This window comes from Pseudozyma hubeiensis, assembly GCF_000403515.1.
Source record: "Pseudozyma hubeiensis SY62 DNA, scaffold: PHS45, whole genome shotgun sequence".
NCBI classification, from domain to species: Eukaryota; Fungi; Basidiomycota; class Ustilaginomycetes; order Ustilaginales; family Ustilaginaceae; genus Pseudozyma; species Pseudozyma hubeiensis.
The window spans coordinates 311226-328767 of NW_012133827.1; the positions used below are offsets into that span (position 1 = coordinate 311226).

A 17542-nucleotide genomic window follows, 5' to 3' on the forward strand; every position below is an offset into this window, starting at 1 on the left:
GGTCGCAGATGAAGATGAACCTTGAAGTCGAATGTGGGAGACATGCACACAAAGGACAATGAATGCTAGGTAAAAGTACACTCGGAGAGAAAGCACATGATCAAAGCTTCGATGAGAAGTCGTGTGGGAGTGAATCCTATCCACTGTAGAGAGATCGCCTGGGATCACCGGTGATGCAGGGCAACTTCAATCGTCGGCAATGGGTGCTTCTTCGTCGAGATGCTTGATCAATCGCACTCGAAGCTCGGTCGCGTCGTCGCCTCGCAGCGCGTCCGACACAAAGAAGCATTCGGTCTGCATCTGTACCATCTCGAGTGCTCCCCGCAGTACACCAGCTAGCACATTGCTGAACCACAAACCACCGGCTCTTGCATCGCGAGGAAGTTCGACAAATTCTGCCAGTGGATTCTCGTCGATTATCAAGCTGAACTCGCGAGACCCTGACGACGCTTGCGCAGATGCTGCTGTAGATTGTTGGCCTGCTGGAGCTGCGGACGCTGCTGCTATACCTGAACTAGGTGCTGCTGTGTCCTCCTGCTGATGATGGATGACAGTAGGTGTGATGTTGAGAAACATCTTGAATCCGACCTTGCTCACGACCTCACCCACTTCGCGAAAGTCAGAGCATTTTGAGAGGTTGGTTCGCGCCAAGAAATCCTCTATCAACCTTGTGCCGATGTTGTAGCCCCTGCCGAACACAACACAGTGTGAATGGACGTGCAAAAAGGAGTCAGTCGTGCCTCAAGGATGCAGGTTGCATGCAGGATAGGCGAATGAACGTACATTTTGTCCAGTTGTTTGTTGACCTCCGCGTAGTCTTCGTAATCCTTGATCAGCTGGATGACCAGCGCTCCGTAGGTCAGCGTGAAGAGCTCCGCGTTCTGTTCGTGGCGAAGGCGTACGCGGCGACACGATCGGAGAGACCGTCGAAATCCGCAATGGGCAGAGAATGTAAGCGCTGAACGAAACGTCCTATCCTCGATGGCCTTAGAGACTCACGATCTTCTCTGTCCTGTTCTTCCACACATCTTCGCCTGCTTGCTTGTACTGTTTCGTGGACATCCCGTTGGTGAGACTGAGTACGAGGCCAGAGAATGCTGATTGACTCTGAGTCGGAAGTATGAGTGTTCGACAGAATGACGCAGAAAGATCTTTTAGTAAAGAAAGACGAGAGAGCAAGATGACACTCGACAGGGACGGCAAGGAAGGGCAACCAATGAAGGAAAGCAGGATGGTCCGTGTAACGCTGCGCTGCAAGGCTTGAAAGCCTAAATTTGAGAGACTCGGATTTCGGGAGATTTTTTGGTTCAAGATGTTAGAAGACTTCACCCAACAATGTTTTAGCCGCCGGCTGGATAAATTTTTGTCCGCTGCGCATTCTTCGACGTATGCAAGGGACAAGCGACAAACTCGTGCATGCCACAGCCGTTCGCTGCTACTTCTCTTCAGCTCTACACCCTTGCTCTTCAGCATCCAAAACCACCATGCATCGCTGTAACAGGCAGGTTCGACGTAAGCCACCGAAGCCGACTCTTCGCCCTGTCTCTTGCTCGAGGTGTCTGCATATCGACGATCGCCGAAGCTAGTTGTGCCTGTCAAATTGGACCCTGCAGATCTCTCCCTTCCTTTGCCTCCCTCCGACTGTGCGCATGATCGCCGGGCTTCACCAGTGTCGCTTGCGCCGCTGCGTGGAGCCTACACATCACAGCCTTTACATTCTCTCCGACCCCTTGCGTTGAAGATCCCCCATCGCGGAGCTGGGCTTTGCCTTCTGGTACGCGGAATCGTCGACGACATTCTTCAGCGATGGACCGGGTTCGTTTGGCCAGCAGAGGCTCTCTTTTCGCTCACGGCTGCCTGTATCGCAACACGGCACTCGCCCGTCAGTGTACGAGATTTCTTCACGCGCTCGAACGACCCTTTCGCGCTAGTTGTACCTTCTGCTGTCCGCGGCGCACATACCGCCACGCTCAGCATCCTGTGGGACGCGCGAAGTTCCTCAATCGGCGGCATCGCGTCCGACTTGCCAAAACAGGAATCGTCGTCAGCCCTCACCTCTTCCTTGTCTTGTCTATCTCGGTCGCAGCTCCTTCCAGGCTTTCTACGCTCTCCACCACCAACTCTCCCCAAAGCTTCTATACATCCCTCCGCCCTCCCTTTCCATCCCCGTTTCAGCTTCACCTTCGTTAGGTCGCGTCTCTTCAAGAAAACCACCATATATCCACACAGTCACTACACGATCTCTCCCCTAGCCTATTCCGGCTGCTACACGAACAGATCTTGGCTCATAGTACCTTGGCCGATCTACAAGTCATTGCGCTTCGAGCACATACACGACGTGCGAGAAAGGTTGCGGTCGTGCCCTACAAGCCTCTGTGCAGCTAGAAAGTTATTCTCATCAGCGTTGAGACGAACCCCTCCTGCAGCATAAGAAACCGGTTCGAGCGACAGCGACATGATGAGGCCGACTGCGAGAGCAGCGACATCGCCAACTTGGCTCGCTGCGCTGCTGGTCCTAGCATCGATCTCACAAGCAGCTGTGCGCGTCGAGCGTCCAGCCAGTTCGCAGCTTCCCCAGATTGCTCGATTTGGTCAGCCTTACGCGTGGTCTTTCGCCTCAAACACTTTCGTCGACGTCAATGCCACAGCACCTCTGGAATACAACATCACTGGACTTCCATCGTGGGCCACCTTTGAGCCTGCAAGCCTTGCCCTCTCAGGTACGCCCTCCCTACCGTCTGCGGGACTGGCGCGTCAAAACGACACGGTGATTCTTACGGCCACCAATCAGAAAAGTGGAAGCAAGGCGTCGACGTCTTTCCAGCTGATCGCAATGGGTGGCACCGGCCCTGTACTCAACAAGCCACTTTCCCAGCAGCTTCCTAACGCGACGACGCTTGGCGCGAAATCCATCTTGCCGTCCGGCGCTCAGCTCTTGCGTCTCGGCTATTCCTTTTCCATCGGCTTTGCAGGCGACACATTTACCTCGGACAGCCATCGAGTCTACCTATCAGCAGAGCTGGCGGATGGTTCGCCTTTGCCAGACTGGATGCACTTCGATCAGACCGTCACGCTGTGGGGTCTGGCTCCAACAGACGTGCATACGGCAGGAAGCTTCTACACCGTCGTCGTAACCGCCAGCGACGTGCCTGGATATGCCGGTGTCAACAGCTCGTTACAAATGGTTGTGAGCGGCGCTAGTCTCATTCAGGCAGCGCCGTTTCCAGCCATCAACGCGACTGCAGGGCAGGCCTTCCAATCCACACTCCCACTTGAAGGCATCGTCGATGCGAACGGCAGCCCTGTCAACACCTCTTCGCTCCGCGTTAGCGCCAACACCACCTCAATAGGCCCATGGCTAGCGTTCGACGAGTCGACCAACACCTTCTCTGGCACTCCGCCATTCAACTTGACCGACGGGGGGCCTCTTCATTTCGCGGTGCCGATCACGCTTGCTAACGCAAGCAACACCGAGATGCGATCTGTCGCAGCATCGGCGCGAGTAACAGTTTTCTCATCCCCGTTCTCGGTCTCAACTCTGCCGGACGTAGAAGTCACGCCCGGCAGGATGTTTCAGGTAGAGCTGGGCCAGTACTTCCGAGCAGGCCAGACGCCCCCGCAGCTGGTGCTGGACCCACCGTCAGCGGAGCAGTGGGTTCACTTCGATCCAGCCACAATGCTGCTATCGGGCACCCCTCCCAAGAGCGGTGCCGAGCGTGTCGATGTGCAATTCTCAGTCGAAACGACAGAGTCCAGCGGCTACCGCAGTGTTTCCACGCGAGGCTTTGCCATCAACCCATCATCTTCGTCTGCGTCCCCAACACCGCTTCCTTTGCCGAGTCGAAGCGTATCCCCTGGGCGTGCCACGGCCGCTTCTTCCACCAGCTCAACCGGTGGCTTTGCCTCCTCAGACTCTTCATCAGACGCAGGCTCTGGAGGTCTTAGTAGTAAAGCCAAGTTCGCCATCGCTGCATCTCTGGGTAGCGTCGGAGGGCTTTTCATGCTGATCTTCCTCATGATGTGCTGCCGTCGCCACTGTGCCGCGGAGGACCGTCACTTTCGAGGCGCGCACCCCGATGACAGCAATTCGGTCTTCGAAAAGCCCAACAACAGCTACGGCTTTGACGACGATCGAACGCTGGCAGATGAGCGATCTCCTCGCTTCGGATGGGTTGGACTCAGAGCAGGCGGAAAAGTCGGAAAGGGCAAAAAGGACGACGAGGAGGCGAGTCCCTACCTCGATCCTTACGCGGCTCTGGCAGATGCAGGTGCGGCCAACGCAGATCGTTCTCCGTTTTCCGATGCGATGACGCTGGCTCCCACAGACGAAGGTCACGGGCCAGAATGGTCCTCTGGACACCCCCGTCAGGTGTATACGACGGACTCAACGAATATCGCACCGGGAACAAGCTCGACGACGGCTGTGCCTCCCTTCATCCCTTTGCCCGCTTTCAGTATCACCAATCCTTCACCGCTGGCTCCGGAGAAGCCTAGACGGGGATCCGTGCTCAATCTCTTTAACAGAACGCCCAAAACATCCAAGTCGAATCGTTCCATCAATAGACTCGCCTCGGTCCCTGTTTCTGAATCGTTCGGACCTCAGACTGGATCGGCCGAGGAGCGAGCCGATCTTGCCCGTCCGGTTTCGATCGGTCTTGGTCTCGAAGGCATGATGGATCGCGACTTGTCGCAGATGACCACCTCCAAGAGTCTTGCTGCGCGTAGTAGCTGGGAGTCAAACCTCTTCTACGATGACACAATGGACCGCGGTGTCAGCACTTCGGCGGCACCTGCCACTCCTGAGAGACGCCGTGGAGAGGCCTTGCGCACTGAAACCCTTAGCCTGGACTCCCCCCTCGAGGTTCCGGTCCGCCGCACTTTGGGCTCTGCCCCGATGCGTCACAGGAATGCGCACATTAGCACCTCGCCTGCATTCAACCTCACCGCCGGATTTGAAGATTCACCGGAACGTGACGACGACGTGCCGCGAGATCGCTCAGGTTTGACGTCGAAGGTCGGACACGAGCGAAAGATGGGTGGCGGCGCAGGGTCCATTGATCTGAATGACGCAGTTGTCGGGTATGCTCGCAAGGTCAACGTTGAGGCGTCGGGGACCATTCCTCCTCCTCAGCAGGTGAGCATACAGCAAGGGCATCGTAACCTCTCGCAACATCTGGAAAACTACATGCAGCAAACACCTCGGGGAGGATCGATGGATACGACTCGAAGTGGTTCCGTCCCACCAGCGCACGACGACGACCCCTTTGAGGATGCCGAAGATGACCCTTCTGTGGCAGCCACTCAACGGGCCACGGTCGAAAACACCAAGAGGAACTCCGCAGCCACTTATGTGCCTGACTTAGCCGGTGCCGAAACAGCGGCTGTAAGATACCCGGACAGCCGCAGGAGCTCTATGGTCCCTGGTGCCCCTGACGCTGGTTCGACTCCTGTCCGCACTAGAGTCGCCGGTCCCAGGACTAGTGGCGACGAGCAGCGAGGCCCCACTGTTCGAGCGGTCAGGCAGTCCACTGGACCGATTCCTGCTTCGCCTGTTGTTCCGGGTTCTACATATCGTGCCGCCTCAATCGACAGGGAGGAGAACGCACAAACACCTGTGAGAGGCAATCGAGCTCCGGTCGCGACAAAGGACGCGGAGTCTGGTACCGCATCCGCGACTTCCGGGCGTCCTTGGTCGGCCAGTTCAAACAAGTCTCGTGCAGCGACATCCTTCCAGACTCCTCAATCCTCGTCTACTCCGGCTCGAGTTCGACCTGCAAACAATCCCTCCTCTTCCATCTCACACCGTCGCAGCGACTCGTCCACGCGCTCCGGGGACGCACCTCCTCTTAACGTCTCGACGCCATGGTCAAGCATCCGATCCCATACTGTGACGGTCAGACCGGGTGAGCTGATCCGCGTCTCTGCGCTCTCCGGAACCGCGGCGCCACCCATGGTCGGCGGCGCGCCAGGTTCGCCCGGCAAGCGATCTGGACGCAAGCTCAGCTACCATCCTGTGCTGCAGGATGAAAAGTACTTTGAGTACTACAATACCTGGCCCGAATTCCTTCACTGGCTGAAGTGGGACGATCGCATGCAGGAGCTGTCTGGCACGGTCCCTCCTAAATTCGGCCCGACCCCGCTCAGTTTGAAGTTGGCTATCCTTGCGAGGCCATCTAACGCGGCACTTCCAAGCGCAAGTCCAAGCTCGAGCCCGTCTAAAATTGGATCTAGAACAAGCACAGGGCACGCACGGTCTACTTCAAATGCTTCGAATACATCGAACGCTGCAGGCACGGCAGGGAGCGAGGACGAGGTAGCGGCGATCGTCTTGCTCAACGTTCTCCAGAAGGCTCCCTCGACTCCTGGAGGGGCCAAGTTTATCTGAAAAAAGCGCACACGGTTTGTTCCTCTCCTTTCATTCATGATCAGCTTAGAGAGTATCTCCTTCGTTCTACACTGTATTTTTAGACCCCTCACCAATTCGTCTGCCATTGTCATTGACTTGCTCTCAGCTTCTGTTGTGATGCCAAGGGACCGATCTTGAAACGAGATCGGGGATAAATCGTTGAAGAAAAATCGGGAGTTGATTCATGCAGCCAGCATGCCTGTCGGAGCTGTCGAGTTATGCAAGCGGCATGAAGTCCGCGTTGACGCTGGTTCGCCTATGTTCTTGCCCAACCTTGTGCACTCGCTATGGCCCCCTTTTTCGGAACGGGGAACATCTTCATTCTAGCTTTTAGTTTAAGCGAGATGTGGGCACCCAGCCGTCGGGACCTTACCCGCACTGACTGCGCTGTGAACTGATGCAGGTAGGTCCGGGTCCTTCGAGAACCAGTCGTGTGGAGGCGAATGTGTCTCTGAACAGAGGAACCACACAGGATAGCGTGGGTGTATTTCAGCCCCCTGGGCTGAACGTGCTTTGGCGAGAAACATGCATAGGCATTTGAAATCAAATATAGCTACTTCCCTATCTCAGGTGGAGTCCAACTCTCCGCTCGTCTCTTCTTCTTGCTCCTCGACATCCTCGAGACGTCCTCACTTCCGGTTTCGGATAGCAGATCCTGCGTCTGCTGCATGTCTCACCAAATCAGCTTGTAGTTGCACCTCGTCACTCAGGGCAGAGACAGAGGTAAGTCACATCCGCGATCGCATCACGAAGATATCATGCACAAGGACTTGGCACACACTGTTGCAATAGGAGCGACGCACAGGTGGACCCTGGCATCCCGCAATCAAGCCTCATGCCATGCACCCAGACGGAATCCTATGATCCCGTTGGAAAGGCCGGAGCCCAAGCCAAAGCTGATTCAGCCTGGTTGTTCGAGGAGGAAACGCCATCGTGTCCATCGATTGCAGTTTCATTTCAACGAAAGCTGCCGTAGGACGTGCGTCGTTGTGGGTGCTTGACCGACATTTCCAGGGAAACTCGAGACGGGGCACTTGTCATGCTTTGAAGTGTCTGGTCTTTATGGCCTTCTCACAGAAGTGCCAATTCTGGTCAGCGGCACGGCGTGTAGAGCCAGAGCAGAGCGTGTCGGAAGACCAACTTCATTGGTCGCGAGTTGTCTACTTGGTCCTCACATCGCAGACAGCTTCTTGGTTCTCACTGAGAACTCAGATCCCATTTACTCACAACGTCATCTTGTCATTCCCTCTTGAACCTTTCTGTACGCTACCCATCTCGTCTATCTCCTCCTTTCACGCAAACACATCATGGCGTCAACCTCGCCTTCCACTTCTGTGTCGGACCGCAGCATCGGATCCCTAACAAACAAATCCGGGCCAACTATTCCATCTCGCACATCCTTCTCCGAACACGAGTGTCACAATACAGTCATCGGCCAGAAGACTACGAACCCTGACTCCGACTCCGACTCCAACTCCATATCCTTCCAGCGATTACGTCGAAGACCGTTCCAGCGTCTACCCATTCCCGCCTCTCAACTCTTCGCTTCCGCATACGGCGATTCTGAAGACAACGACAACCACTCCAGCCATCCTGTTGACGGTGAAAAGGATCATAGCCCAACCTCGTATCACGCGCAACTAGTATCCGACGACGAAAGCTTCCCACGATCACCAAGTAACTCGCCGCTCTCGCGCCTGCACGCAAAGAAAAGGTCTCCACGTGCGCTATACGCAGCTTTACGCAGTGGATTTGTCAGAAAGAGACTTGCTCGGGGCAGAAGCGCGAGTGAAAGCTACTCAAATAAGCAGCCGCGAAGACAACCACGCGAAGGGCTACAGCTCGAGCTCGAAGATCTCCTTTTACCCCGGAAGAAGGTTGCCGGACGAAAACCGATCCCTGAGAGGCTTTTGAGGGATTTCGAGCATCAGGACCAAGCTCAGGGACGCAGTTTTTCCGCGCCGGATGTCTTTTCGCTTTCGCACCTGCAAGACGATAGTGAAGCTTTTCTGCGAGAAGGTAACTCTTTGGGACTATATGTTCCGAATGACGTCGAGCTACAACATCATCATCAAGATCATACAGTGGGGGGAACAGTCGCTGCACTCACTTTTGGCTCCAGCGACCTTCCCGAACACATCTCGTTCGACACTTCATTGCTCGATTCAACTCCTGCGCTCGCTTCTCCATCCTGGCCTCAACAGCGCCTGAGGAGAACTACACGATCGATCTCCGAATCGCATCATAATAGACAGCGATCTTCACTTGCTCGTACTCTTCTTCTTGACGCAGCTTCCGCGATCACATCCTTCACCCTCGGGTCTTCGGGATCGAGCTCAGGCGATTCGGATAGCGACGTTAGTTCGCAGCAGTATACAAGAAGATTTCGGACTCGAAGCGGAAGTGAGCCCGTTTATCCTTCTCCATCCATCCTTGAGGCGGCAAACTACACTGTCGCGCAACCACCTCCCTATCTACGACGGGTCTCTAGAAAGAGAGAAGGAGAGATGCGTACAATTTATCTGTCTCCTCACTCGCCTCCCACTGCTTTCGCCTCTAGCTTCCGGACCTCTCATCCCAACCTCGTCCACCCATCTCAACGCTCCTCCTCATTGCAACAACAAGATGTCTCGGCAGCGAGCGACAATGATCCGGTCGAGATGCTTTTGACTCCCGATCCCGACCCGTCCGCATACTTTCAGCAGATGGATTCGCCCACCCTCCCCACCCACAATCACGCTCCTGACAGCTCTCGCAACAAACATTCTCCTCAATGGGACTTGAACAGTATCAGTGGGTCGCAGAACAGAAACTCCGAGCCATCTAGGGCGTCGATGCTGGTGATGCAGCAGAACATTCAGATGCGGAATCTACAGAGACAACTTTCGCCTCCACGGGCCGATCCACATGCCTCGCCGGATCGTAGTCCTGGAAGAAGCAGGAGAAGAGAGGCAGAGGAAGCAGGGAAGATGTATCCCACTGGGGAGGATGAAACGACGAGCGACACTAGGATGAAAGCGGAAGAGTCGAAAGAGGGTGGGAAGATCAATCCGATCAGACAGTACGGTGCCTTGAGGATGAGGAAGTGGCCTTCGTCAGAGGAAGTTGGCGGAGATCACGGGCTGGACAGAAAGCAGAGTAACGAAAAGAAACGGAACGAAAAGGCGATTGGATTGAGACACATGTTTTCAAACCCGGCGCTCGCGGAAGAAGCAAAGGAAGGCGAGGAGCTGGCTTCCTTGAGGCAGAGACGCGCCAAGCCTCCAATCAGCATCGCCCTTCATTCGAACGTTCACAATCAGTCAACCGGTAGCACGATTGCAAGCAACCGCAACACCAGAGCCAGCGCCGATCTCATGGGTGCAGCCATACCGCTGCGCAAAAAACTCAGCAAGTCAATTCTTTCACCGACCGCTTCGATCCATTCACCACCACCCTGTCCACCTCCTGCAGTACCGTTACCCGACCTACCCACGCCAAGATCGGCACCCATCGAACAGACAGCACCTCGATCCCTCAACACCCAAAGATCCTTCGTGCGTTGTTCATCGACCCCTGTCTCGCCGTTCGAAGCCTCTCGTACTCAGTCGGATGCTCAAGCGGGTGCACGTGGTACGACGAATAGTCAAAGCTTCAACGTCCTCGGTGCCGTTCAGCCTCTAGCCACAATATCCGCTTCAACATCCAGCGCTAGCAGCGGAAATGCAGGGGAAGCATGGAGATACTCGGCCACTGATTCGAGCAGCGTTCGCACTCCGCCGTTGACGGGCGGGATGCATCTGTCTGCGATCGAGCGAGGTCAACTACCGTGTACGCCGCTGTCGGCGCAAACGGATGCGTCTGTACCCACACCCGTGACGGCTCAGCCTGCAGCGGTCGGTGGAAGATTCGAATCACTGCTCGCTTCGCTCTCGTTCAAGCCTCGTGCTGATGAAGAAGCTAGATCGAGCCCGCGAGTGGACAGGAAAGACTCGCTGGGCGGGGATAGCGAGGACAGCTCGGCCGCTGTTCACGAGCCGTTCGTCTACGGGCTGGCTCTATAACCTGACACCATCTTCCTCAACTTCGCACACAGTCGATGTCACAGTCGATTCGAACTGACAATCGATCATATAAGTTATACAAAGAAATTTGATCGCGTGAAGAGTGATCAGGTCGATGAAAGCGGAGGAGTGATGGGAGCGGACCCGTTGACACTTTTACTCTGTGCATCCGACTCGCCAGAAAACCTCTGTGCATCCCTCGCATCGTCCAGATCATCCAAATGCCTTTGTTGCCTGCTCCCGGATTCCCTCTCCGGAGCACGGAGATGCCTCGGCGGAGAACGAAGCCCACAAGACGGGCCGCGTACATCGGCTTGTCGAGGTTCATCGACTACGGTGAAACGGGATGCTTTGATCACGAGCGAGGTGTCCGAATCAGCACGATGGCGTTTCATCGGTCGTGTGGGCGGGGCAGGCATAGCAGTAGCTGAGTGATGGTCATGCTCGTGAGAGGCAGGTTGGGCTTGATGAAGGCTGGTATGCTGGGACGCGATGACTGGCGGGAGGGCCCGGCTGCGGTGGACGATCGGAGGATCTTCGAGCGGTGATATCCTTGGTGCGGGACGATGGACGGGCTGAACTGGATGACGATTCTTCGAATGGCTCATGACTTCGGCTGCTTGTGTTTGATGATCATAACGAGCATCGTCTCCTCTGCTGCGAAGAGAGTGTGGGGATGATCGAGATGCTTGGGGGATTCTGCCGCTCGACGAGCGATGCAACACTTGCGTAGTCCGATGAATGGGAGTTGCAGGCAGTAGACGGTGGGAAGGTGACTTATCTGATTGGTGTACGACGGCAGGCCGACTTGTGCGATGTTGCTCCGGATCTGCTGTACGACGGTCCATGTGTTCCTCCGCGTTGTCTCTAGTCAGAAAGCACCGTCCCTCCTTCGGAACTTGTTTTGCGGAACGCATGGGATCGTCGAATCCACTGATGGAGTGGGATTCCTGCTCGTTCGACGCCTGTACATGCCACTGTTCGTGAGCCGATGCTGACACTTTGATCCCGTTTGGTCGATGATAGCCAGAGGCCCTGCTGCTCATTTCATACTGCGCAGAGGAAGATGCATGAGAGTCCATCTGGTCAGCCCGTATTTGATGAAGGACGGTACCCACCGGTGTAGCGCTACGAGGCAGAGGAAGCGCTGGTGGGATCCTGACCTGAGGGCTGTAGACTCGCTCCCCTGCGTTTTGAGTCCATAGAAGATCGTCTTGAGCACGTCTGCTTGGTTGCAATCGGCGTTGTCCTGGTGTATGCGGCACGCGAGCGCTGTATAGCTCCGCTTCATGTTCGTGAATCTTGTGATCGCTCCTGTGCTGATCACCATCTGATGATCGTCCTGCCGGATCGATGCTCTCGTAGCGCCGATCGAGATGGAGAGCAGGCTCTGGTCGACCATGACTCGGACGATAGGATTTGCACGAGCTGGGCGAAACTACCGTCGGCCCGAGTTGACCTTCTTGCTTCGCTGCAACAGGTCTCGAGGCATGTCGCTCGAGCAAACCTGATGAAGTCCTCCCGTCATGGTCTTTTCGAACATCTACACCCGGAGCAGCTCCATGGTCATGCATCAAGCCCTGATCGAATCTCCTTGCAGCTCCAGCTACTGCTCGGCCCGACACCCCACCCTTCACTCTTTCATGCCCATTGCGCTTGTAATTCTCCACAATTGCACTGGTCACACGCTCCGGCTCCCTCTGACCTGCCAATCGATCCCTGACGTCGCTTCCGTAGAGCGAATGAAGAGCGGTGTACATCCTCTGTTCTTCGGCGTAAGCCGACGAAGAAGTCAACTGCATGCTTGGCCGACGATCGTCTGCCTGTCGGTGTCGTTCTTCAGAGTGAGAGTGATCCGTCCATGTATTGGGCGGGCGAGCCTTTGACAATGGAGGCCGCATGCTTATCTCGTTTGGTAGACGAGCGCAAGAGTAATCGAACGTTCTGGCTCGGTCGTGACGGCTCGGTAGTGGCGGAGACTCTTCGTGACGACAAGCAGGGTTGAACTTTTTTCCTTCGCTTCCGACAAGATAAAGCTTGGATCGAGGACTGACTTCTCTCCGAAGATGGTTGAAGGATGAGCTTGGAGGTGCCAGCGAGGGACGCACATGATGATGCTGTGTGCCTAGTGGCTGTGGTCGTACTAATATGGTCTCTTCTTGGTGATGCCTCTCTGAGACTTGACCGCTCAGCGATCGGTGGGGATGATCGTTTTGGGTATAAGGCTGCCAGCGCGAGTCGGAGCGTGGTGCCGGGGGCTTGACGACCTGAACCTGTAATCGTCGACGGTCACTCTCAACGGTCCGCGAGATATCGGGCACCTTCGAGGTCTCGATTCTCGTCGACCGGCCGTTGGAAGGGTAAGGGGCGATAGGTTGGTACTTTTCCGTAGTACGCACCATCTCGTGCGATGTTGGAGCGACCTCACGCCGTGGCGGCTCAGACTTTGAGAAAGTGCGCGAATCGACTCTATCTTGACAGGGATGTTCATAGCCTTCGCGTGCCCGCTCAGCATGGGGCTGCACGCTTCGGAAATCGACATCTTGCGCATAATAACGCTCTCCGCTTCGAGACTGGCATGAAGGCAAAACGTCGCAGCGTTGGTTGCGGGTCAGGGACGAGTGACATTGTTCTTGCAATACTCCTTCGGAACGAACCTGTTGACGACCACGGTGCGGAAGATGCTGTGTCGTGTGTCGATGATCAGCGCGATGTTCGGCACGCTGAACGCCAACCACTTTGAATGACTCTTCGACATGACGTCGAGGCAACGATGTTGTGACGTTGGCCTCTTCGTGCCCGCGCGTTGAGAATGATGCATCAGTGGTATTGGTTCGTGCAACGGTACCACGAAATGACACAAGGTCCCTGAAAGATGGCAAATTCAAGCCATCCTTATCGCTACCAGAGCGTCTCGTATCTGAGGGAATGTGACTGACCATGCTGAGGGAAGCCGTTCCGTGCTGCGTGGTCGGAAGATATAACAGGGCTGCGCGTGACGCAATGTTGAGATCTGCAGATGATGGACGACCAGCAAGGCGCAACGAGCCGTTTCCTGCGTGACACCTGTTCTTTCACGGAGCAGCTGCTGCTGCCTGGCAAGCCTCCAAGCCCAGTCAACGAACTTGGGTTTCTTCACACCCTCTGACTCTGTCTCGAACCGGACGCCGAACAGCTTGTCACATAGAAAAGCTCCGATATGAATAAGCTCGAATGACATCCAAGCTATATGCCCCCACGATGAAACTTTTTCATTCATGCAGCCTGTGCGATCAAATTCATTGCTTGAGTACTGTATGCGGAAGATGATCAAAGAGGTTCGAGGATGAAGTCAGCCGACTACCGCGATTGGTTGTCATGTCATTGTTTCATTTTTGAAGCCGCGGCTTGTTCTTGGAAAGGGTGATTGTGTTGTGAAGAGGAGGGAGAAGGTGTGACAACTGCCGCTTTGCCCACCTTTGCTGCTTCTTCGGCGTCCGAGATGAAGCGGGCTGTTTGAAGACGTGAGAAAGTTTGATTGAAAGGAAGGAGCGTGTGACTATAGGGCTCTTTCGGACTTGTTACCGGGCGGACATGACCCCGGCCAAGTTTAGACACTAATGCTTGGTCAAGCCTAAAAGGTAATGTCGATACACGGCTGCGTCATGAACTCAAGTCCAGGGAACAAAAGCCGCATTGTCGCCTATATGTGTTGGGTCTGCCACATTGTGAAATTGTTGCTTCGACCTGATTCGTACAATGGACAGTCGATTGCGAGCGACGCTTAACGCGGCTCGCTCATCACCTTCTTCGATGATGCAAATGCGAAGGCCTTTGAAGCAAAGCTTGACAACCCTTCATGATCGTGCGCCGGTATCTCGGTACAACCGGCTGTAAGGGGAAACACCGATCTCCGATTTGCTAACTTTGTTTGCCCAAAGCACCAACGGCCAGCTCGACGTTTGAGCATGAGCAACCTGTCCACACCAATGTGTACTGTGAGCTAAATCGAGTCCGAAAAGCATCGTGATTTTCAACAGTCTTCTTGACGAGATCGAAGTTTCACTCTCGAGCCATCGCAAATCCTGCTTTTTGCCTCAAGCGATATGATCAAGCTCCTGAGCGGGTCCGACGGGGATATTTGTGCACACGCCACCTCGCTTCATACACCGTTACAGGCAGCAACCCAACGAAAGCGAGCCACATGGCGCGAAATGGAAGCATCGCCAACGTCGCATGTGGTGTCATCTGTGCGTGCCTGAAAATTGGCTCGCGAGGCTTGAATTGTCTCTTGCCACTCGCCACGTCTTTCATCAGGCAGTTCAGAAACCGCCGCCCACGGCGACTTCTCTCCCACCCTCGCTCTCAGATCCGCCTGCAACCCAAGCCCAACTCTGCAGTCTCACGACCGCCGTCAAGAGCTCTAACTCACGCTTTCGAACTCGAACCCGATCTCCGACCCACAAAGCAACCTCATCAAACCCTTGAGCACAAAGCTGAGCCTAAATTCCAGCATAGCCTCTCTCTGCTGCTTCGTGGTTGCATCGTCTTAAAGTACATAAAGACCAGCTGCGTTCAAAGCTTGGCTTTCATCGAAGATGAAGAGCTCGATCCCTCGCCGCTTTGCGCACCGGTGGCCGACTGTGGCTGCGTCGGAGCCGACGCCGGAGAGTTGAAGAGGATGACATTGACCGTGATGTCATCGCGATACCTTCGGCTCTCGGGAGAAGGAATGGCGAGCAGTCCCGCGACTCGTTGCTGGTTAGCGCCGCCGAGCGCGTTGCGAATGAGGTGGGTCGAGAGGTTCTCGTCTTGGAACTGGAACGTTCTGAGCGTCTCTGGTCCCTTGGAAAGCGGGTGTTGCTTAGACACTGCCAGCTCTCTCTGCTCATCGGATGAGGCTGTTTTGACCGATGTCGAGGCTTCCGTCGTCGGCGACGCGGTGGTGGCAGCAGATGAAGACGGTGTGTGAATTGAAGCGGCCGAAGGCAGCGAGTGCAACTTGTCGATGGGTTGGAACGTGTGGCTCTGCAACTCCGACGAGCGGATGGTGCCCTTGATACCTGCAAGGTGGCCGGCAACAAGGCTGACAGCCTCCTCGTTGCTCATCATATCCCACAATCCGTCGGTGGCCATGATGATGAAGCGGAGCTCTCTGTTGGGACTCGAGCTCGTTTCGCCCACTCTGCGCCATTCCACCGCGGGTGTCGCGGTTACATAAGGTGGCGTCTCGAGGCCACGAGGTGGGCCACGTGTCGATGCTCGGCCTCCGGGCAAGAATGCGTCGTAAAGCCGACCTTGAAGCTCGCGATCCCACTTGTACCTAGCATCACCAAACGCGCGTGTGGGCTCGAGTCCTCCCAGCACACGACCACGCTGGATGACGTTCTCGGACTCAGATGCAGGGTGCTCGGCGCGCATGCGTCGCACTTCATCCGGATTGCGACCTGTCTGGTCTACGGAGAGCGCTTCCACCTCCCACTTGCCCGAGTCTTCGTCCCAGTAGCCGGCTACGGCACGTGAGTCACCGGTGCACGCGACATACACGTCCTGACGTGCTGAGTCGATGTAGGTCAAAAGAGCGCAGCTGCCGGACATTGCTGGCAGGATGCTTTCGTAGGCGCTCTTCTGCGTCGCCGTGAAGGCGGCATTGATGGAGCTAGGAAAGATGGTATGGGCGAGGGAGCTGAGGCTTCGGGTGTTGCCTGCCCCGCTCTCTGAAGAGACTGAGCTGGAAGAAGTGGAGGCAAGGCTCAGCTCGTATTCCTTCAACAACTCGACGGGCGTGTTGACGATCTCCTTGTCCAGGCCACGGAAGGCCTTTGCGATCGCCCTCTTTACCACCTCCGGGTCGCCGTCCAGGCCCGTGCTTGGACCGGCACCAGGCGTACCGCCAACGATGGCACGCCAAAGCTTGCTGGGCATGGCGGATTTGGCTTTTGCGATCTCGGCATACTCGCCCGCTTCTCTGAAGACCTTGTCGAGCTCGAGCGCGACAAAGGCGATGAGCTTCTGGCTGAGAAGCGTACTGGTGTGAAAGCCAGCGTGGCCGTCCATGACTGCGAAGAAGCAGAGATCGCCATTTGCACTGCCAGTGGCTGTGTTCGGAGTCGGCGAGACTGGGGAAGTGGAGGAAGACGAAGGGCGATTGTCGGCGACAGCTCGATCACGTTCGACAATCACCTCTGCGCGCTTGTCCTCGATGGGATCGTTGCTGGCTACCGAGCTGGTGTCATAGCGGGCAACGAGACAAGCGCCTTGAGGTCGATCGACACGCGTGCTGCGTTGATTTTCGGTGAGGCGCCGATCGACCTCGGCGTTTGTGAGTGTGCTGATCACCTTGTTGGTGGGGCCGCCGGCCTGAGCCTGACGGGTGGGGATCGAGAAGGATGTTCTGCTTTCGGCAGTAAGAGAGAAGGGAGCTGAACTGGCGGCGATTGCTGCTGCAGCGGCTTTGTTGGCTTGATGACGCGGACGAATGTTGGACCAATAGTACCAAGAACCCACTGCGGCAGCGGAACCTGCGACGCCGACAAGCAGCCACTCTTTTCGTGACTGCTTGCGGTATGCTGCTGTGGAGCCTGAAGGTGGAGGAGGGGGCGGCTTCCACTGCGAGGAGCCTGAGCTGGACGAAGGCGAGGGCGATGCGGGAGAGCCGGATGCGGGTGGCCGAGACGAGGCTGGAGTGAGTAATGGCTTAGATCCTGTGGAGAAGGACGATGACCGCAGGTTACTGTCTCGAGCCGATCGAGGAACGATTCGACCGTGGGAGAGGAGAGAAGAGGCTGGCGCGATCAAGACGGAGGCGCCGATCATAGGAGGATATCGGCAGCGAGAGACGCCCGAGGCGCTGCTCTGGAGCCAACGCGCTGTGCCAACCATAGGCTTTGTGACCGCTTGTTCTCGAAGCAGTGTCCGAAGAGTCCCAAACAATATGATCAAGCGCTTCGATGCCTTCGCTGTGGTGTCGGATCTCGTCGGAAGATGCCGTCACAGCGAGGGGCAGGAGGAGGAGAACGTGCTGGGAAGTCTCAAGTGGAGTAGGGAACAAAGCCTTGACCTCAAGCGATGCGGCTTTCTTCCTTCTCTGCTCCTGCCACTCTGATCCAGCCGA

The 17542-nt window shown here is 55.9% G+C and overlaps 5 protein-coding genes across 5 annotated transcripts; 2 read left to right on the plus strand and 3 right to left on the minus strand.

The window, feature by feature from the left end:
- Positions 1 to 186: 186 nt before the first annotated feature.
- PHSY_004538 (transport protein particle complex subunit) lies at positions 187 to 1062 on the minus strand (the record flags this gene model as incomplete). Its single annotated transcript, XM_012335151.1, has 3 exons — positions 187 to 688; positions 784 to 881; positions 1000 to 1062. The coding sequence occupies 3 exons, from the start codon at positions 1060 to 1062 to the stop codon at positions 187 to 189; spliced, it is 663 nt and encodes a 220-aa protein (XP_012190541.1).
- Positions 1063 to 2455: 1393 nt separating this feature from the next.
- PHSY_004539 (hypothetical protein) lies at positions 2456 to 6385 on the plus strand (the record flags this gene model as incomplete). The annotated part of the gene is made up of 1 exon (XM_012335152.1): positions 2456 to 6385. One exon carries the CDS (start codon positions 2456 to 2458, stop codon positions 6383 to 6385), a length of 3930 nt encoding a protein of 1309 aa, XP_012190542.1.
- Positions 6386 to 7713: 1328 nt separating this feature from the next.
- Positions 7714 to 10449, plus strand: PHSY_004540 (hypothetical protein; the record flags this gene model as incomplete). The annotated part of the gene is made up of 1 exon (XM_012335153.1): positions 7714 to 10449. One exon carries the CDS (start codon positions 7714 to 7716, stop codon positions 10447 to 10449), a length of 2736 nt encoding a protein of 911 aa, XP_012190543.1.
- A 107-nt stretch (positions 10450 to 10556) lies between these two features.
- PHSY_004541 (hypothetical protein) lies at positions 10557 to 13391 on the minus strand (the record flags this gene model as incomplete). The annotated part of the gene is made up of 1 exon (XM_012335154.1): positions 10557 to 13391. The coding sequence occupies one exon, from the start codon at positions 13389 to 13391 to the stop codon at positions 10557 to 10559; it is 2835 nt and encodes a 944-aa protein (XP_012190544.1).
- A 1612-nt stretch (positions 13392 to 15003) lies between these two features.
- PHSY_004542 (hypothetical protein) lies at positions 15004 to 17244 on the minus strand (the record flags this gene model as incomplete). The annotated part of the gene is made up of 1 exon (XM_012335155.1): positions 15004 to 17244. One exon carries the CDS (start codon positions 17242 to 17244, stop codon positions 15004 to 15006), a length of 2241 nt encoding a protein of 746 aa, XP_012190545.1.
- Between the last annotated feature and the right edge of the window lie 298 nt (positions 17245 to 17542).